This window comes from Odocoileus virginianus, chromosome 5 (genome assembly GCF_023699985.2).
Source record: "Odocoileus virginianus isolate 20LAN1187 ecotype Illinois chromosome 5, Ovbor_1.2, whole genome shotgun sequence".
In the NCBI taxonomy this organism is placed as follows: domain Eukaryota; kingdom Metazoa; phylum Chordata; class Mammalia; order Artiodactyla; family Cervidae; genus Odocoileus; species Odocoileus virginianus.
In genome coordinates, this window is record NC_069678.1 from 62599129 (window position 1) to 62621574 (window position 22446).

Here is a 22446-nt window from a genome sequence, read left to right on the forward strand (position 1 = left end):
CTGTACATGATTTGTAAGCTCTGGATTTCTTCCTTCTTAGTAAACCCTTCCTGGTGCTGAGTAAACATCTTTCTAGGGAGGAAAAGCAAAATATTCTCACTCTTAAATGATGTTTGCCTGCTTTGCATACCTTTGAAATGGGAAGAAGGTTGTATACCTGGCTTGTGGGGGTGGTGGGGGGAAATGTCAGCGCACCTTGACTCCAGTACACAAACTAGCAGCTAACTGGCGCCATCTGGAGGCCAAGAGGAGTCTGAACACTAAAGCAAATTTGAAAAACTTAAAAATATGACATATAGGCATATTTCAGAGATATGGCAGGTTCCAGATCGCCACTATAAAGCCAATAATGCAATGCAGTGAGTCATATGAATTTTCTGGTTTCTCAGTGCATATAAAAGTTATGTTTATACTGTGGTCTTTTTAAGTGCGCAATGTTTTAAAACATTATGATGTTTAAAAAATCATTATACATAACTTATTTAAAAATATATTATCATGGTGACTAAACTTATGATGATTATTTTGAAATGTATGGAAATACTGAATCACTATATTGGGTACCAGGAACTAATATAGTGGTATAAGTCAGTTATACTAAACAAACACTCTCAGAAGAGACCAGATTTGCGGCCACCAGAGAAAGGGCACGGGGGGAGGAGGAACTGGATGAAGATAACCAAAAGGTACAAATTTCCAGTTATAAATAAGTACTGAGGATGTAATGTACAACATGATAAAGATAACACTGTATGTTACGTATGAAAGTTGTTAAGAGAGTAAATCCTAGGAGTTCCCATCACAGGGAAAAGTTTTTACCTATTTCTTTAATTTTGTATCTGTATGATATGATGGATGTTCACTAAACTTATTATGTTAATCATTTAATGACCTATGTAAGTCATGACATATGTATGTACTATGCTGTACACCTTGAACAGTACAATTATAATAAAACTAGAAGAAGAAAAATTTTAATAAAGAAAGAGCACCCAGAGATTAAAAAAAAAAATTGTTACTAAAATATACTAACCATCATCTGACAAAGCAGGGTTGCCACAAACCTTCAATATGTTAAAAAAAAATTGCCAAGTGTAATAAAGCAAACCACAATAAAATGAGGCATGCTTATGAATCCAAACATTATAGAATTAATAGAATTTCCTGCTCCTTTTCTGCTCCCTTTCCTGAATGTGCCTGGGCCATTCACAGGGAGGGCTGGAGGAATCTGTTCAGTTCAGTTCAGTCGCTCAGTCATGTCCGACTCTTTGCGACCCTATGGACTGCAGCACGCCAGGCCTCTCTGTCCATCACCAACTCCCGGAGTTTACTCAGACTCATGTCCATTGAGTCGGTGATGCCATCCAACCATCTCATCCTCTTTCATCCCCTTCTCCTACCCTCAATCTTTCCCAGCATCAGGGTCTTTTCCAATGAGTCAACTCTTTGCATCAGGTGGCCAAAGTATTGGAGTTTCAGCTTCAACATCAGTCCTTCCAATGAACACCCAGGACTAATCTCCTTTAGGATGGACTGGTTGGATTTCCTAGTCCAAGGGACTCTCAAGAGTCTTCTCCAACACCACAGTTCTAAAGCATCAATTCTTTGGCACTCAGCTTTCTTTATAGTCCAACTCTCACATTCACACATGACTACTGGAAAAAACCATAGCCTCGACTAGACGGACCTTTGTTGGCAAAGTAATGTCTCTGCTTTTTAATATGCTGTCTAGGTTGGTCATAATTTTCCTTCCAAGGAGTAAGCATCTTTTCATTTCATGGCTGCAATCACCATCTGCAGTGATTTTGGAGCCCCGCCAAAATAAAGTCAGCCACTGTTTCTACTGTTTTCCCATCTATTTGCCATGAAGTGATGGGACCAGATGCCATGATCTTAATTTTCTGAATGTTGAGCTTTAAGCCAACATTTTCACTCTCCTCAAGAGGACACTAGATTTCTCTCTCCAAATCAGGTCCTACACTCAGTCGCGGGGCTTTATCACATACTGTGACACTCCCATTACCAGCTGATACCAGTCATCCTACCCTGTTACTCATGTTTGAAATGAATCATGGAGTCATATGGTCTCAAAGTGTCATCCTGTGATCACTTCCATCAGAATCACCTGGAGTATTTAATAAAACTATAGATTTATGGGCTTCAGTTTAGGCTTTCTGGATTTGATTTCTTTTATACTTTATTAGAACAATCAGTGGAAGCAAGTAAAGTTTATGTTTTTTTATTTATATGGTGGTTTAGCTACTAAGTTGTGTTCAACCCTTTGTAACCCCTGTAGCCCACCAGGCTCCTTTGTGGGAGGAGATTTCCCAGGCAAGAATACTGCAGTGGGTTGCCAGAGCACTTATTATAGATTGGCACTGTTCTGAGCACTTTACAAATATTAATGTATCAATGCATGAAGACTTCTTAACAACTGTAGGAACCTAGATGCCATTATTATCCGTCCCTGACTGATGAGAAAACCAAGATGCTTGCCCAAGGTCCCATGGCTAGCTAGCACAGGATGATCCACCAGGCATTCTGGCTCCAGAATCTGAGCTTCTAACTACTATCCCATGCTGCACTGCTTAGGTTAAATAATAGGAAGTATTCTCCTTTGGATTTTTTTTAAACATTTCTACTTTGGCCTTGATATATTTTTAGTGTATTTTTCTATTTGTATCTAAAAGTAGAAAATATAAATAGAATTGTAGCCAAGTAATGAAAACATTCTGATATGTTTAGGAATGTTCTCACTGCCTTGACTATAGTGGTAAGAAAGGTGGGGGTGGGAGGGAGAGTGGGGTTGGGATAATCTGGGCAATTGGGATCGGCTTATACACTATAGATACTATGTATAAAATAGGTAACTAATGAGAATGTACTGTATAGCACAGGGAACTTATTCAATGCTCTGTGGTAACCTAAACTGAAAGAGAAAGTGAAGCCACTCAGTCGTGTCCTCGACTCTTTGCGACCCCATGGACTGTAGCCTCCGTCCGTGGGATTTTCCAAGCAAGAATACTGGAGTGGGGTGCCATTTCCTTAAGGGAAGGAAATTCAAAAACGATGGGACACGTGTAAACACATAACTGATTCACTTTGCTGAACTACAGAAACTAACACAACATTGTAGAGAAACTACACTCCAATAAAAATTAATTTTATAAAAGAATCACCTTATGATCCAAGAAAAGTTAGAAAATAGTATGTACCATAATACCCTCTTACTAGAACTGCTGTAAGATAAACAGTTATTTATTATTATGGATTATTATGACATAATCCACGTAGCAAACTACTTAGCACAGTTAAAAAAGAGAGAAGATATAAGTCACATAACTACAGAATTTACAGATATTAAAAGGATGATAAGGAAATATTATTAATTACTTCATACTAAAAAATTAGACCCCTTTGATGGAATGGATAAGCTACATGAAAGACGCAAACTAACAAAGGTCACTCAAAAAGAAATGTATAATCTAAATAGCCTTAAAGCTATTTTTAAAAATTAATTGTAATTAAACGACATCCCAGAAAGAAAACTCCAAGCCCAAATGGCTACACTGGTGAATCATACCAACCATAGGGAAGAAATAACAGGAATTCTGCAAAAACTCTTCCAGAAAATTAAAAAGAAGGGAAGTCTTCCCAATTCATTCTATGAGACTAGCACTACTCTGATATCAAACCTAGACAAACACATTTGAAGAAAACTATAGTTGATTTTCCTCATGAACATAGATATAAAAATTCTAAACAGTATGATAGCAAATCAAATTAACAATATATAAAAGGATAACATACCATGACCAAGTGAAGTTTACCCTGGGAACACAAAGTTGGTTTAATATTTTAAACAATAAATCAATGCAATTTACCATGTTAATAATCTAAAAAAGTCATATTTTTATCTCAATGCTAATGCTAAGCCACTCTTTGCAATGCTATAGACTGTAGCCTGCCACGCTCCTCTGTCGGTGATATTCTCTAGGCTGGAATACTGGAGAGGGTTGCCATGCTCTCCTCCAGGGGATCTTCCCAACCCAGGGATCGAGCCCACATCTCTTTACATCTCCTGCATTGGCAAATGGGTTCTTTACCACGAGTGCCACCTGGGAAGCCCAACAGACAGGAATATCATCAGACAAAATCTAACTTCCATATTCTACACATGGACAACTGAAAATTAGAAAGAATTTTAAGAGATATTACAGAAGATCCAAATAAAGGAGAATTCATGAGCAAGAAGACTCAATATAGTTAATATGTCAATTCTTTTCAAATTGACCCATAGATTCACTGTAATCCCAATAAAAATCTTCACATGACTTTTTGTGTAGAAATTGATAGGCTTCTCCTAAGATAATATAGAAATTATTTCTATATTTCTCATAGAGATATAAAGAATCTAGAATAGCCAAAACAAATTTGAAATAAACTAACAAAACTAGAGGGCTAATATTAACTTATTTTAAAACAAGAAATTAAAACAATAGTATAATCAAGACAATATGGTATTGATGTAAACATACACAGGTCAGTGGATCACAGAGTCTAGAAATAGACCCATACATATATGGATAATTGCTTTCTGACAAAGATCCTAAAATAATTCAATGGAGAAAGGATAGTGTTTTGAACAAATGGAGAAAAAAAGAAAGGGAAGAATGAAGGAAGGAAGCAAAGGAGGTAGGAAGGGAAAGGAAGGAACACACACATAATTTTGGTCCATTCCTTATACCATATGCAACTCAAAATGCATCATAGAACCTAAATGTAAAACCTAAAGTTATAAAATTTCTACAGGAAATAATAAGAGAAAATCTTGTTACCTTGGGTTAGGCAAGAGTTTTCTAGATACAATACACAGTCTATAATAGAAGCAAAACATATATAGGACTTTATCAAAATTAAAAACTTCTGCTTTTTGAAGATTCCATTAAGATAATGAAAAATCAAGTGGCAGACTAATTACTTGTTTGTAAATTATAAATCTGTAAGTTATTTATCTGATAAAGGACTTGTATCCAGAAAAAATAAAGAACTCTAAAACTTAATAACAGGGAAAAACAATAAAAAAAATGGATAAAAAATTTGAACAGATACTTCATCAGAGAAGATAAAAGGATGGCAAATAAGCACATGATGCTTATCATCACAGTCTTCAGGGAAACATAAACAATGATATACCAATACACACCTTTTGGAATGACTAACATTTGAAAGAATGAACATGCCAAGTGTTGGCCAGGAAGTAGAGGAACTAGAACTCTCATGCACTGCTGGTGAGAAAGTAAAATAGCAAAATCCTTTTGAAAAAGAGTTGGCCATTTCTTAAAAATGTTACCATATGATCCAGCCATTTCAATTCTAGGTATTTACCCAAGAGAAAATAAAGCATGTGTCCATTCAAGAATGTTTGCATAAGTGTTTCTATCAGCTGTATTAATCTTCTATTTTTGCATGACAAATTTCCCCAAATTTTAGCAGCTGAAAAAACACATACACTCATTATCTCACAGTTTCCATGGGTCAGGAGTCCAGTCATGGCTTTGGAGGATGCTTAAGATCTCTTAACTGCATCCAAGGTATTGGCCACACTGCACTCCTTTCTGGAATTCAGGCTTTTTCCAACTCACATGGTGACAGATTCAATTCCTTGTGGTTGTAGGGCCAAGGTCACTATTTTATTGCTGGATGTCACCCAGGGACTATTTTTAGCTCCTAGAAGCCATGAGCATTTCCTGGCCATGTGGGCCTCTTATGACAGCCTACTTCCTGAAAGCCAGCAGGAGAATCTCTCCAATCTGCTAAGATGGAGTCTTATATAACAAAACATTATTGACAGAGGTGAGTATCCAATCACCTTTGTCATTATATTGGCTAGAAAAAGTCACAGGTTCTGTTTACACTCAAGGAGAAGGGATTCGAGAAGAGCATGATTCACTGTGTCATCTTAGGGTGAATCTACCACAGCAACTTTTATATTTGTAACAGTTTCCAGTTTAAAACAACTCAAATACCCATCAACAGATGAATGGATAAACAAGCTGCAGTATTTCTATACAGTGGAATACTACTTGGCACTAAAGATGAATGATATACACAAAACATGAATCATTCTCAAAGTAACTGTGCTGAGTGAAAGAAGCTAGACAAAAACAAGTGCTTACAGTATGATTCCATTTATATAAAACTGTGGAAAATTCACACTAATCTATAAGGTCAGAAAGCAGATCAGGGATGGTCTGGGAATGAGTCAAGGGCAGGAAGTGCTGAGACAGGAGAGAGACATTACAAAGAGGCAGGAGTAAAGTTCTGTGAGTGACAGATATGTTTACAATCTTAATGGTAGCGATGACTACATGGCTGTTTCATAAACAAAGTGTTTCAAGCTGCATACTTTATATAGTTCAATTAATTGTATGTCAATCATACCTCACTGAAGCTGTTTTTTTTTTTAAAACATCTATTTTCAGAATCAGATTTGTTTAGATATTGCTGCTTGTTAATGAAAGCTTCCCTTTTCATCACTTGAGTTTTCCAAATTTATTTTTTAGTAGATTCTAAGACAATGCATTGCAGGCGGATTCTTTACCAACTGAGCTATCAGGGAAGCCCCCGATGAAATAGTAGTTTTTTTTTTTTTTTCCAAAAAGCCCCATTTACATATTTAGCTACTTGTTTTATATCCACTTCTTAAGATTCTGTTGCAGTATAGGTCATTACAGAGAACTGAGTTCCCTGTGCTAAACTGTAGGCCCTTATTATCTATTTTATATAGAGAGGCGTGTATATGTCAGTCCCAATCTCCCAAATTATCACTCTCCTCGCTTTCCCCCTTTGGTGACCTTGTTTTCTATGTCTGTGACTCTTTCTGTTTTATAAATAGGTTAATTTGTACCTTTTTTTTTTTTTAAGATTTCACCTATAAGTGCTTATCATATTTGCCTTTCTCTGAAACAGCAGCTTTTGTTTGAGGTGGAAAGAATTGTGGCAGCTGTTGGAATGTGGGTCCTACATGATGAGATCTCCTTAAATGGATTTCTATCTGGTTAGCTTATACTTTGAAGATTTAGTGGGAGAGTCAGATGGGCAAACATATAACAATATAACTGCACAGAGCTACACACACACTCTATGAGAGTCTGGGGGTGGGTATGCGGTGTGCAGAGATGTTGTGGAGATGGTACCTGAGTGAGTTTCAGGGGATGAAGAGTTGATCAAGTGAGGACGAGAAAAGGCATTACGGGAAGAGAAAATAACATAAGCAGAGACAGTGAAACAGGAGAGAGCTTGCTACATGTGGGAAAGCAGGAGTTCAGGCACAAGGTGGGGAATCGCAGTGGATGAGGATGAAGAGGGTGGGTGAGGGCTGACATGGTGCACACAGTGATGGGGACCTTATCTTTCAGGTAGAGATTCCCTGGAGAATTTTAGGTAGGTGAATGACGTCATCAAAAAAAAAAAGTATAATCTCATCTGTGGATGAAAAGGGCTTCAAAATATACAGTGATGGTGAGGACAGGAATGAGAAGATGGATTTAAGACATTGAATGGACAATATGCTAAATTTTGGGCATCAACAAGCCATAAATGAAAGAGTGAAGTCTATAGTAATCCCCAAGTTTTTATCTTGTGGTTATTCCCTAACTGAAAAAGGAAGCATAAGAGGCAGGAGGTAGTCTGCTGGGGGTGGGATGAAGAGGAGGAAATGAGTTTAAGTTGGGCTTGTTGAGTTTCAGGTACACTGGAAAGTTAAAGCAAAGGTCTTTTAAGGCAGGTAGAAAAAAGTCAGAGACTAAGAATACACATGGGTGGTGCAACTCTCATAGCAGCAAGATGTCCAAGAAAAATGTGTAGAGGACAGCACTGGGCTACAGACCAAAAGAACCTTCCACCAAGAGCTAGGAGTAAAAGGGAAATGCATATTGAAGACCCAGAATGAATGGTCAGTGAAGGTAGCTAAATTAACTATCCTGTTCTACCAATTAAAGTATCTATTACAAAAACTTGTTCTCTCCCCACTTGCCCCCACCACCCATTTTCACCCCCAGGTCTTCTGGTTGTAGGAAAGGAAAGTAACAAATGCAACTACTTTGCCCTAAAGAAAAGATAAGAAACAGACAGGATAAAATACATTATGAGACAGCTGATGTCAAGGAAATATTTTTGATTGACTGCCCTGTCCAGGACTTCTTGGTGACTGCTGTTTATCTGTTGACAATTTACATGCTTGTCCTCCTAGAGAACTATCAGAGAAGAGTCAGAAGCCCAGCCTCTGCTGGGACCATCAGCAAAATGCACCCTTGAGCTACATTCTGTAGTTTCACTGAGGTATGGGGTAGGCCATGCACTGTGGCTCTTTTACTAGATGTAGAAAGAACTATAACTGCTATGGAGCTGGATGAGGGTGGTGAATTTGGCTCTGACTGTACCTTAGCATTGATAAAATGAGGAGAGATCTGAGACAGCTGCTAGAATTGTGTGGTTCTGGTTGGGAAGGACAACAAGATCCAGCACTACAACCTGTTGAGAACTTATTTTATGAACTACCACAGGTAGACTTGGAAATATCTACTAGCCAGGGAAGTGCCCAGACATCGAAGTATGTAGACAGAGCTTTTGTCTTTTTCCATAACAACTAAAATCAGTTTCTCTAGAAATAAGGGAGAGACCTATTTAATACCTAGATCCAAGGTAGGATAGATGGATGGATAGATAGAAAGATAGGTGGGTAGATAGGAAGACACATAATTTGTGGTGTTTGGGGGAGAACTGTGTTGTGTAGGTAGGGAAGCTACAAACTAAGTCTCTTTTTTAAGCAAGGCTGAAACAAGGGTTTCACAGGTGGTGCTAGTGGTAAAGAACCCGCCTCCTAATGCAGGAGACATAAGAGACAGGGGTTCAATTCCAGGGTCGGGAAGATCCCCTGGAGGAGGAAATGGCAGCCCACTCCAATATTCTTGCCTGGAAAATCCCATGGACAGAGGAGCCTGGTGGGCTACAGTCCACAGGGTTGCAAAGAGTTGGACACGACTAAAGTGACTTAGCACTTAGCACATAAACATTAAAAAACACAGAGAGAAAAGTGATCAATAATATCCAATATAGCCTAGAGGCCCACTAAGATATGGCATCTGTTGAATTTGGGAAATATGGAAGTTTTTGGTGATCATAGTGAATTTTAACCTAGCATAAGATAGATTTTATTGTGCATTGCATGCAAACATGAACTAAAGAAATATAGTCTGTGACAGATTACTATCAATAAATCTGAGAAAATATGAATGATATAGTATTGAGGGAGGTGAAAATGCAGGGTCAGAGGTGGAGATGTAGTTTAGGAGAGATTTCAGTGTATTTTCAGGTTGGGGTAACACAACAATAAAAAAAGGGGAAAGAATAAAGATATGGGAATATAAGGGGATGGTTAGTGAAGGTCAAAGAGAAAATAGAGCATGTCCTCTAGGAGAAAACAACAGGAACACTGGTGAACTGGACAGATGACATCCTGTCCCTTGAACATGGAGGAAATAAAATGCTAAACCAGGCAGATGGAGATAAATGTATAGATCCTGTGTGTGTGTGTGTGTGTGTGTGTGTGTGTGTGTGTGTGTGTGTGTGTGTGTTAGTCACTCAGTCATGTCAGGCTCTTTGCAACCCCATGGACTCCTCTGTAGCTCACCAGGCTTCTCTGTCCATGGAATTCCCCAGGCAAGAATACTGGAGTGGGTAGCCATTCCCTTCTCCAGGGGATCTTCCCAACCCAGGGATTGGACCTAGGTCTCCTACACCGCAGGCAAATTCTTTACCATCTGAGCCCATGAATTCTCTACTTGGGTTAATGTCCAGCCTGAAACTCCTGAGTACTTCTCTCCAATACTAGCCTCTTCCTGATCCAAGTCCTGCCAGCAAAAATGTGTGTCTGATAGTCTAAAACTCTGGATGTAATACCACTAATTGGAAAACCATAATGAATACTGCTGCTTGGCTAACTTGGGGTCAAACAATGAAAGAGAGCTCAAAAAAGTCCAAAGCAACATATTCACTGATTCACACTTATATTTCTAATTTGTTGTTGCAGTGAGAGGATGGGACAAACTTGAAAAAAAAAAAAGGAAGCCAAGCTGTGAGTCTTCCAGAGTTGCTCCATGAAGCTGAGCTGTGGTTGAGACTGTTTATTTTTTAAGTCCTGGAGTTTAATCTTCCAAAGCATCTGTATCAAGGGAGTTGGTCCAGGCAACCAGATCGTCCACTTCGTTTTCCCATGGCTCATTTATGCTAACTTCAACCGACTTTCTCTTCCACCATTCCTTTTTTTGGTCCTTCTTTGTGACAGTATCTGTTTCAGTTTGTGAATCAGGAGAAGTTTGAACTATAATGAGAAACACGTAAAACAGAAATTTAATAGACATGGCAGGAAAAACAGTAAAAGAAAGTGTCCCTGCATTTGTACCATAATGCCTAAGATCATCTAAGTGAATGCAAGTAACCTTTTTAAAGTTTCTAAATTTTACAATTGCAATGAGCTTATTTTTCAAAAATCATTCTTTTCATTTTGGCCAATCTTCTTATGCTCATATATTTACTGAGCCCCTGCTAAGTGCCAGTAGGTGTACAAGCGAAAGGTGTCCCTGAGTGCTTCACATAGATGTGAGCACAAGGATGGAATCACTGGATCTAAGGGAAAACAGATGTGGGCTTTGAAAGCCAAGAAGTTTGCTGAAGAGAGAGGGGCAAAGGAAGGAGACGGGACCGCTTTAGATGGAGGACACAGCACAGACCACAGCACATAGGTATGAGAGAGAGAACTTGACAGGTTTGGAGGTAATCAGAGTTGATGTTTCAGTATCTAGGCTCTGCCAGGTGCTATGCTAAGCATGTGCTACATGCAAAATATAATTTACCTCATACACAATGCTTATGATGGACAGGTATTATTATCTTTACTTTAAGGATGAGACAATTGAGACTAAGTAGCCTGAAGTAAATTGTCCAAGGACATTCAGCTTATAATAGTTAATCATTGGTCTGCTGGATCCCAAATCACCGTGTTACAGTGTGTGGACAGTTGAGTGGAGCTGGCTAGTTAGGCAGAAGGCCAGGTTAGGAACGCCTCATATATCATGCAAAGAAGTCTCATCTTTCTTGTATCGGTCTCATAAAGAGGGAAATAAACTGATTACATTTTAAAAGAATACAGATACAGTATCTTTATTTCTCAATATTTCTACCCAGTGAGGAGAACTTGCTTTCCAGGGATGAACCCAAGTTGGTGCTATTTATGTTCCGCTACCCCTACAATCCCACTGTATTCTCCTCTGTGTACCTGTTGCCCCTAATTCATTGCCTAGCACGTGGTCCAGGACAAATTCCATTTCATAATAGTTCTGTGTTTATTTCCCCAGTAACAAATCGAATGACCCTTGTCATATTCATTGTCTTCTAGTTGTGCTATAGGCAAGGATTATGAATGAATTGTTCTCTTGATTTCTTTGGTTATTGCAAAGATTTTCAGAGGATTAGAGTTTAGACAGCTGCCATTATTCTATAAGAAGCCTGATGTCACCAATTATTGAGTTTTTATTTTTATACTTTAACATTAATCTCTAGATTTCATTAATTTAGAACTAAATTCTCTTTTCCTTGAGAAAATCTTTATGAACATATTGTTGATGGATTAACTATACTTCTTTCTAGCCATGTTTGAGCTGTTCTGAGTTCATATGCTTTTGGTCACAAGAGATAATGTTCAAACCAGTTTAAGCAATAGAGAAGTGTCTCATCTCATAGAAGAGGAAGATCAGAGGAAGGGCAGGACTGAATGATACAGTGGCTCAACGATGTCATTTAGGACATTCTTTCCACAGTTTTGCTCTACCATCTCTGGTGTTGTCTTCATCTTCAGAGTCACAGTGAAGAGAGGTGTGGTCATTCTAGTACTCATATCAGACACAGCAATATCCAGAGGAGAGATGAGGTCTTTTCTCCAGGGTCTCATTTTTCAAAGTAGGAAAACTATCTCTGCAAGCTCCTAGTATATTTCCTCCCAGGATGGTTTGTGTCACACCCTGCTCCTAAACTAGTCACTGGCAAGGAAAATGAGATTACTATGACTGGTCAACAACAGTTGTTAAAGTGGAATGAATATTGGGAGTCAATGGCCTTGATTATTTGCCCTCTTAGTTCCTACTGTTTTTTTTTTTTTTCTTTAAAAAAAAAACAAAAACAAAAACCATACTCCCAGGAAGCATAAAGAGAAATTCTGGCTAGATTAGCAGAGCCTAATGCAAAATAAACATAAAAATGTTTCCTCGTGACACAGAAAAAGTAAATATTATTTTGAACTTTGTTCCTCCAGAAAATCGTAAGCATTATAAACCCCTCTGAGAAACCTTGGATTTACTGGTTGGAATGAACCAATAGCTTTGTTACTACATTAAAATAAGTTACAGAAGCACAAATTCTCATTGCCTTATGGTTTGTATGCCTTTCTAGGGATGGATCCCCTGCTTCTTAAAATTTTTTTTCTAGTCTTAAAATAATTTTGTCAGTGAAGAGACTAAATTTTGTTCTGATTGGTGGGCTCTGGTTTATTGCCGATGGTTAATTTCCATTCACTTCTGTATCACCCTCAGTTTAGTTAGAAAAACAGAGCCCTTATAAGTAATACAAGGATGAAAGGTTTAAGATATGAAACAGGGATCACATATGTGTGGAAAGACCTGGAACAGTGAAATCTGGAAGGCCATAGCTGGAAGAACATCACTGCTTTATGTCAGTCTGATGCAGGGACATGAGTGGAAACACCAGGAGGGCAAGGGGAGTGCAAGATGCTGCACACAGCTAGCCACTGTACATGGGATAGACATTGTGAGCTCATGGGGGTTTCTATGAAGCCCTCACATCTGTAAAGTGAGAGTGTGTGAAGAGCTGCATGAAATTGCTGTGTCTGAGAAAACTGCCATGTTTGATACACACAGCTCCTCAAGAATTACGGCCTCTTCTTTACTCCCACCTCCAAAATTTGAGATTAATTTTTTTCACATTAGCAAATTATGATATGCTAACCCTTCTCTGCAAAAGGGAAGCACAGAGTTCATTTCTTTTATAGCTGAGCCATATTTCCCTTTGGTATCCTGGATAAGCTCATTCTTTCTACATTATAAACAACCACAAGATCCCAGTGACATATGACAGCAAGCATTTATTTAGGTTACACATCTACAGGTCAGCTGAGAGTTAGCCTCTCTGGGTTGGGAATGGCTGGGAAGCTTGGTTGGGAAGCTTGGTGACCAGATGGCTAGTCCAGGCATGCTCTTGGGATGATGGCAGACGTGAAAAAGAGCAAACCAAATTGCACAAACCCTTCCCAAACTCTGAGCACATCACACCTCACTAAAATACCATTGATCAAAGCAAGTAGTATGGCAAAGCTCAAAGTCAAGGGTCAAGGGAGTATATTTTGCCCGTGGTGGTAGAACATGATAGGGAGTGAAGATTTCTGAACAATAATCTAATTGGTCACAACCTCTTAGGTATAGTATCTTCTCTTAGCAGGAAGATTAGACACAAAGAAGAGTCTACCTCAATTTCAAAGCGGACATGGCTCAGCACTAGAAATTAAATGAGTTACTGGACATTCTTTAAAACATTCTCTCTCCCAGCTCACATTTCTTACTTTTTCTCATTCACCACGAGTTCATTCCCTTTTTCTCCAAAATCACAGGGCTGCTGAAACCATGACAACTCTACTCCATTCTATCATTCATTTACTCATTTGTTTATGAGCACTGAATTACTACTACATGCCTATTACTGTGCAGAGAGGTCAGCAGCCCCTTCCCTCAAGGAAGTCACTTTCTATTGAATGAGACTGGCCATAAAGAGACCATTATAACATGGCATGTGTGGTGGACAGACTCTAAAGTGACTTGTTATGATCTCCACATTCTGGTGTTAACACCTTTGTGTAATCCCTTCCCTTTTGAGTGTGGGTAGGACTTGCTACTTGCTTCTAATCAATGAAACATGCGAAAGGTAATGAAATCTCATCTCCATGATTATGTCACATTATGTAAGATTCTGCCTTGCTATTGGACTTGTTCTAGAGACTCTCCTTGCTGGGTGGATGAAGCAGGAGGCTGTGTTAGGAAAGCCCACACGACAATGAACTGCAGGCAACCTTAAAAGCATAGGAAGGCCTCCAGCATACAGCCAGCAAGAAAAGCCTTAGTAAAGACAAGGCTTTGAATTCACAAGGGAGTGAATTCTGTCAACAATTCTGTGTATTCACCTCATTGAGCTTACAACAAACAGATTCCCCATTTGAGCCTCCAGATGAGAATGCAGCCCAGCTGACACCTGGACCACAGCATAATGAGATCCCAACCAGAGAGTCCTGCTACACTGTGCCTTGTCTCTGAGCACACAGAAATTGAAATAAAAATATGTGTTAGTTATAAGCCATTAAGTATATGGCAATTTGTTACATACCAATAGAAAATTAATAGAGCATGATAAGGCATGATAGAAATGCTATGAGAGCCCACAGGGAAAGATTCTTAGAAAAACCTGAGTTGAATCTCAAAGGATTAGGTACTAGAAAGGAAGAAAAAAGCAATGGTCGTTGGGGGCGGGTAATAAGAAAACGGCGCACCTCTCAAATTTTTTTGAAATGAAGACAGGAATAAACAACCATGACCTCCTAAGTCAGTGTGGTGTTTATGGTGTAAGTAAAACATCAGTAAATGATATCACAGGAAAGGCAGACAGATATTAGAGTATTAAGGACTTTGCCTTATCAAAGGGTAGAAATTTTATCCTGAAGGAAATGATAAACAAGAGGTTTTAGATATGTGAAAAACATAAGCAGATTTGAGCTGTAGAAAGCAGTCTGACAAAGCATGAACAGAAATTATTGTAATCATCAACTTAACCAGATAGATATGGAGCCTGGGAACAGGAAGTTAGAGATAAGGGAGCAGGACCTTGCAGAATCACTGAATGAAGGTTACTGCGTGTTTCAAGGACAGGCAACAGCAAAAGCAGTAACTAATAGTTCATAAGACTTCCCAGTTCACAAAGACTTTTTACCTATGCGGAGTCATTTAGTCACAAGAATCCTGTGAGGCAGGGAAGGATTTTAGAAACAAATACATACTGAACATTTTTCCAGCTCTAGCTGAGGATGAAGAAACTGAAGCTCAGAGGTTAAGAGGCTGTCCTATAATCACACAGACCTGCTGGCTCCACCCAAATTCTCTGACCCTAAACATTTTGCTTTCCCCTCTACAGTAGCTGATTTCCATGATAAATTACCAGCTCTCTCTTATTGCTTAAGACCTGCCCCCAATCTGCTCCAAATGTTTCTTTGAAAAACATTAATTCTAAAAAAATAAAATACCCAAAATATCTCAACTAACTTAATTCTTTCTTTTTAGTCATATTGCAGTTATCTCTAAATCTAAAATGAGCTCTAGGAGTCAGTTTAGTGTTTTGCTTATTTTTGCTACTTTTATACATTTTGAAATTTAGCCTTAGATTTTCAAACTGTGTATTCACCTATTAAAGGCTACAAAAGCTTGAGAGTAAAACTAATCCATTTTTTTCAAAGCTCAAATTCTTATATAAGTAATTTACTGAATTTATTTTGTTAGTCAGAGTTAATAAAGCAAGTTCAAAAGGAGAACAAAAGATTAGACCTCACACATCTCAACTTATTTGAACTAAACAAAAATTCAAATGTATTAATGCGACGACGATCTTAGTCCTTAAAACAAAGTAAAACAAATAGATTAAACTCAGTTTACTCGGAGGTACGCAGATATAACTTCTTCTAGTTTGATAATTGACTTTCTGAATGTTTATATTTTCTCTAGCAATCCGAGATATGGCAGCAATATACCTAGAATACAAAAAGAAGAAGCTGTCACTTACGAATATAAATGGATAGGCCAAACCAATTTCTAGAAAATAATATTTAAAAAATCATTGTTAACTTTTGATGTCAATGTATTGAATAAGTTGGTGAGTTTTTCTTCCCCTCTGTTTTCTGGAAGACTACGTATAAGGTTTGAGTGACTTATTCTGGAAACTTAGGTTAAAAAAAAACTATTAAAAACATTTGTACTTAGTTAAAAGACGAAGAAATTGTCTAATTTCTATGAATTTTGGGATGTGTACATTACTTTTGAAAAAAATAAGGCCAACAAATCCAATGAACCCAAGAAGCAGAGCAATGAGTTTTGACTATGGTGCCATTCTGAGTATCGATTAATGCAATGGTAAACTGAAATTACTCTGTATGCATTTTCCAGTGGAAGAGTATCTAGAAAAGTAAACAAACATGGTGTTAGAGTAATATTTTAAGAGTAATAAAAACATCATTTGGTATGCCAAGGTAGGTAAACTTCTTAGAGCAGCCATAACAAATTACTACAAACACGGTGACCTAAAATAACAGACATTTAATTTCTCATGGTTTTGGAGACTAAAGTCTAGAAACAAGCTGTTGGCAGGACCATGCTTCCCCCAAAGGCTTCAGGGAAGAATCCTTCTTTGCCTCTTCCTAGCTTCCACTAGTTCCCAGCAATCCTTGATGCTCCTGGCTTCTACCATCATTATTCCGATCTCTGCCTCCATCACCACATGATCTTCTTTCCTGTCTCTGTGTCCTTTTCTTTTCTTATAAGGACACCAGCCATTGGATTTAGGGCCTCCCTTAATTTAGTATAGCTTCATCTTAACTAATATCTCCAAAGATCCTCTTTTGAAATCCTTTTTTGAAATAAGGTTATAATCTGAGGTGCTGGGTGGACATGAGTTTGGGGTGGAACACTTCAACCCTCTACAGAAGAGAACAACTTCACCAGAAAAATTCTTGACATACCTGGTAGAAGACATCAAGGAACCCAAGTCAAGCTACCACAGCATTTCCTTAGAGAAGGAGTTCATATAAGGAAATGAAAATTTTTACAAAAATTTCTTTTGGGGATGACTAATTTTTTTTACTATGATAAGAAAACTTTCAGTGAAAACACTGCTTACTGTAATTGAAATTACATAGAATAAAAATGTTTTTGCCCCACAGGTGTACCTTGTTCATATACAATACTACTAAAAAGTTCATTCATTTGAAAACTATTCATGGAGCATGTACCTTGTGCCAAGTGCTATTCTAGGAGCTAATGATACAGGGAGACCAAGGCAGACAAGGTCCCTGGCCCATCAAGAGGAGACGAAAATGAGCGAATGTGAAAATCAAGATATATCAGATGTGATATGTGCTATGATGAAAATAAACCCTCCAATAAAAGGTTGTATGGCAATGCTGAGGGCAGATAGCCTTGCATTGTTCCTGACATTAGTGGCAAAATATTCAGTCTTTTACTATCATGAATGTCGACTGTAGTATTTTCATAGATATATTTTATAAGGTTGAGGAAGCTCTTTCCTATTCTTAGTTTACTGAGAGCTTTTAATTAAGTCAGGATTTGATGTTGAAATTTTACCTACTGAAATGATCTGATTTCTTATTTTATTTTACATTGTTTGAATTTTTCAAATATTAAGCCAAGGTTACATTCCTAGTGTAAACCCCACCTGGTCATATAATTATCATAGTTACTTATTATATTTAATTGTGACCAACTGGATTTATACCAGGCATGTAACCCTGCTTTAACATTTTTTTAAAAAATATTTAACATTTAAACCATATTTAAAATGTATATATTTACATTCAATTTGCTAAGTTGTTTTCCTCTATGTATATAAGGTATATTGATTTGTAGGGTTTTTGTTGTTGTTGTTTTGTGCTGTCTTTGGTGTTGTTATTGAGGTAGTGCTGACTTTTAAATAGATAATGGAATATACTCCCCTTCTACTTTCTGAAAGAGTTTGTGTACAGTGGCATTTGTTTTTCTTAAATGTCTAGAAAATTCTAGACATTTGGCTTGGAGTTGTCCTTGTGTAAAGGCTTTTAGCTATCAATTCAATTTCTTTATAGACATAGGATTATTTAGTTTATCCATTTCTTTTTCAAGTGAGTGTTGGTAGATGTTGTCTTTCAAGAAATTTGTTCATTTCATCCATTTTTTTTTATTCACTGATGCGAAAAACTCTTCATTTTCATTTTAGAGAGCTTTTCACATGGTATAAACTCTGTCCTTTATTGAGCCCATCTTTGCATGAACTGTTCCCTTGGTATCTCTAATTTTCTTGAAGAGATAGATCTCTATTCTTTTCCATTCTATCGTTTTCCTCTATTTCTTTGCATTGATCACTTAGGAAGTTTTTCTTATCTCTCCTTGCAATTCTTTGGAACTCTGCATTCAGATAGATATATCTTTCCTTTTCACTGGTAGCTCAGCTGGTAAAGAATCTGCCTGCAATGCAGGAGACCCTAGTTCGATTCCTGTGTTGGGAAGATCAGCTGGAGAAGGAATAGGCTACCCATTCCAGTATTCTTGGGCTTCCCTGCTGGCTCAGCTGGTAAAGAATCTGCATGCAATGGGAGAGACATGGGTTTGATCCCTGGGTTGGGAAGATCTCCTGGAGAAGGGAAAGGCTACTCACTCCAATATTCTGGCCTGGCGAATTCCATGAACTATATAGTCCTTGGGGTCGCAAAGAGTTGGACACAACTGAGCGACTTTTATATCACTTGCCTTTTGCTTCTCTTCTTTTTTTCAGCTATTTGTAAGGCCTCCTCAGACAACCATTCTGGCTTTTAACATTTCTTTATCTTGGGGATAGTTTTGATCACCACCTCCTGTACAAGTGTCACAATGGCATCCAGTCCCATCACTTCATGGCAAATAGATGGGGAAACAGTGACAGACTTTATTTTCTTGGGTTCCAACATCACTGCAGATGGAGACTGCAGCCATGAAATTAAAATATGCTTGCTCTTTGGAAGAAAAGCTAAGACTAACATAGACAGCATATTAAAAAGCAGAGACATTACTTTGCTGACAAAGGTCCGTCTAGTCAAAGCTATGATTTTTCCAGGAGTCATGTGTGGATGTGAGAGTTGAATCATAAAGAAAGCTAAGGGCCAAAGAATTGATGCTTTTGAACTGTGGTGTTGGAGAAGATTCTTGAGAGTCCCTTGGACAGCAAGGAGATCCAACCAGTCCAAACTAAAGGAATTCAGTCCTGAATATTCATTGGAAGGACTGATGTTGAAGCTGAAACTCCAATACTTTGGCCACCTGATGCAAAGAGTTGACTCATTTGAAAAGACCTGATGCTGGGAAAGATTGAAGGCTGGAGGAGAAGGGGACGACAGAGGATGAGATGGTTGGATGGCATCACCAATTCAATGGACATGAGTTTGAGTAAACTCTGGGAGCTGGTGATGGACAGGGAGGCCTGGCGTGCTGCAGTCCATGGAGTCAGAAAGAGTCAGACATGACTGAGCGACAACTGAACTGAGCAACTGAACTGAACTGAACTGGTGAAACTCTAGGTTAACAATTTCTTCTAAACACTTTAAAACTGGCATCCATTATCTTTTGGCTTGCAAGTTTTCTGACAAGAAGTTATTGGTTGTTCTTATCTTTGTTCCTCTATATGCAGTGTGTATGTGTGTTTAACCTTCATTGCTTTTAAGATTTTCTCCTATCACTGAGTAATAGCAATCTGATTTTTATATGTCTTGGAATGGTTTCTTTATACTTCTGCTTCTTGGGATTTGTTGAGCTTCTTGGTCTCTGAGTTTGTATCTTTTATCAAATTTGGAAAATTTTCCGCCATAATTATTACTTTGCATATTTTTCCTGTCAGTTTTTTTGGAGTACACCAATTATGTGTATTTTGAAAGAAAGTGAAAGTGAAGTCGCTCAGTTGTGTCCAACTCTTTGCGACCCCATGGACTGTAGCCCACCAGGCTCCTCCATCCATGGGATTTTCCAGGCAAGAGTACTGGAGTGGGTTGCCATTTCCTTCTCCACTGTCCATTGGGGCTTTCAATCTTTTTCTCACTATGCTTACTTTCTAAAGTGTTTATTGCTACATTTTCATCAGTCATTTCTTCTTCATATCTAATTTGCTTCTTTCCATATAGTGTGTATTTACAGTATTTTGTATTCATTTTATCTCTGGGTGTTCCATCAATCTTTTGTATATCTTCCACTACTTTTCATTATATTCATGATTTTCTTCAGATCCTAGAGTATATTTCATAAGACGTATAAAAGCTGCATTAAGGTTCACACTTACTAATTCTATTATCTCTATCAGTTATGGATCTATTTATACTGATAGATTTTCTTTTGGCTATGAATTATATATTCCTGCTTTTTTGTACAACTGATCATTTTGATGGGATGATGGACAAGGCAAATTTTATGTTGCCGGGTGCTGAATTTTGTTATTTTCCTTTACATATAGTCCATTGCTGTGGCATGAAGTTCAGTATCTTACAAATCACTTTAGTCCTTCAAGGTTTGTGTTTAGGCTTCCACAGGGGTCCAGAATAGCCTTTACCTGGAGACAAGCTCAGTCCATAAAGCATCTGCCTGCAATGCAGGAGACCGGGGTTCAATTCCTGGATCAGGAAGGTCCCCTGGAGGAGGAAATGGCAACCCACTCCAGTATTCTTGCCTGGAGAATCCCATGGACAGAGGAGCCTGGCAGGCTACAATTCATGGGATCGCAAGAGTTGGACATGAGTTAGCCCTATCTTTTTTTATCTTTATAGCCCCATTCTTAATGTATGACCCTTCTGAAGTTTCCATCCAATGTCCTTTGAATTAAGAGTTCTAGCCACTCTAACTAGCAGGAATGTACACCATGTCTAGCTCTGTAAGTCTTGTATGAATTTCAAAACAAACAAAATCATTATAATCTTATTTTCCTCAAGGCAAACATGACTTTAGTTAGAAAACAGTATAACTTGATTTATACTGTTTCTCCCCCAGTGGTAAATCTTTGTCCTCAAGAAACTATATACTATTGATATTTCCTCTTTCATTTAAACATTTGCCTTTATCTAACTAAAAACATAAATTATAAAAAAATCTTGATTGTCACAATTTTAAAATTAAAAATGCAATTAAAATGACTATAAGGGAAGGTGCAATAAATATTAAAAGAAACAAAGCAAAAACCCTAATGCTTGTTCTTATTAAATTCTTGTATCATTTTGGTGGCTCTGTAAACTGTTATACATTCTTGAGAAGTTGCTCTATGTACATAACAAGTGTCATAAAACTTATTACATCCTTCTATCTAGTAACCTGACTTTCAGTAACATGCTCTAAGAAACTTCTTGGTCTCCTTTCTATCCTTCCCTTCAAGTAAAATATACACTAATAAGCCTTTAGGGAACCACAGCTGTCTTCAGTCTTACCTTGCTTAGACCAAGGCATAAGTAAACTCACGCAATACGTTTCTGTGGCTTTGGGGAGTGGGGTAGGTTGTTGTAGGGGTAGGCAATGGGGAGAGGGAGAGAGAGAGAAAGAGAAAGAGAAAGAGAGACCACTCTCTCAGAAGAGTGTTCTATGTGGGAGCAGAACCAAAGAAATGATTCCCTTTTTGGCAGGAGGAGGGGGGTAGCCTAGTATGTTTTTGAATTGAAACCCCTCTTTCTGAAGAGAGATGGAAGAGGAAGCAGCCTTAAGCCACACTGTCTATAACACAGGAAGATCCATCAGATTCTGTGCTACAGCCAAGATCCACGGTAAAATCTGGGGGCAACCTTCTGAGAGAAAAATTAATGAATCATATCCATAAGAGAGAAACAATAAAGACTAAAAAATTCATTAAAAAAAAACAGCTGAGAGAACTTGGTGTGTTTATTGTGAAAATGAGAAAACTCAAGAGGAGGAAAGAGAAAGACATTATGACTCTTTTCTGAGACTTAGAGGGCAAGTCCACAAAACAGAGGAGCCTTACCTGTGTTGCTTCGAAGGACAGTTAGGAGTCCTTTCTCATCTACCACAACGTGCTGCCTGCTAAATCTCTTCAGTCATGTCTGACTCTTTGCGATCCCATGGACTGTAGCCTGCCAGGCTCCTCTGTCCATGGGATTCTCCAGGCAGGAAAACTGGAGTGGGTTGCCATGCCCTCCTCCAGGGCATCTTTCTGACTCAGGGATCGAACCCACATCTCTTACGTTTCCTGACTTGGCAGGAAGGTTCTTTACCTTCCTGCGAAGCCCCTTCTACCACAGCAGTCTCCCCTGAATAATGCTTTCTACCCACATCCAAAGCCAAGGTTGCTTGGCGTCTGAGCTGATACTCAATCTGATCAAATAAGGCATGCCTTATAGCATCTGGTAGGTAGGCTGGGATTTGAATTTCAGCTCTGTCGTTCACTGAGTGTGTAACCTTAGCAAATTTGTTTTTTTCTTTTTTTCTGTTAAAATCTTCCTTATAAGATGGAGGCAATTTCTCACTATCTGAATGGCTTTGTAGACATATGTAAAAG

At 38.2% G+C, this 22446-nt stretch overlaps 1 protein-coding gene across 12 annotated transcripts in view; it reads right to left on the reverse strand.

The window, feature by feature from the left end:
- Positions 1–10053: 10053 nt before the first annotated feature.
- The window catches only part of UBE2U (ubiquitin conjugating enzyme E2 U), a 64754-nt gene continuing 52361 nt past the window's right edge, over positions 10054–22446 (reverse strand). For 4 of the 12 annotated variants that reach the window (XM_070468038.1, XM_070468039.1, XM_070468037.1 and 1 more), the window contains 2 exons: positions 15822–15916; positions 10054–10384 (listed from right to left, as the gene is read on the reverse strand). In XM_070468038.1, the coding sequence (XP_070324139.1) occupies positions 10209–10384; positions 15822–15916 (271 nt within the window). In that variant the 3' untranslated portion in view covers positions 10054–10208. Of the gene's footprint in view, positions 10385–15821; positions 15917–16199; positions 16340–22446 lie in introns of those variants that run through there. The other 8 variants (XR_011487840.1, XR_011487841.1, XR_011487842.1 and 5 more) reach the window with 6 other exon arrangements.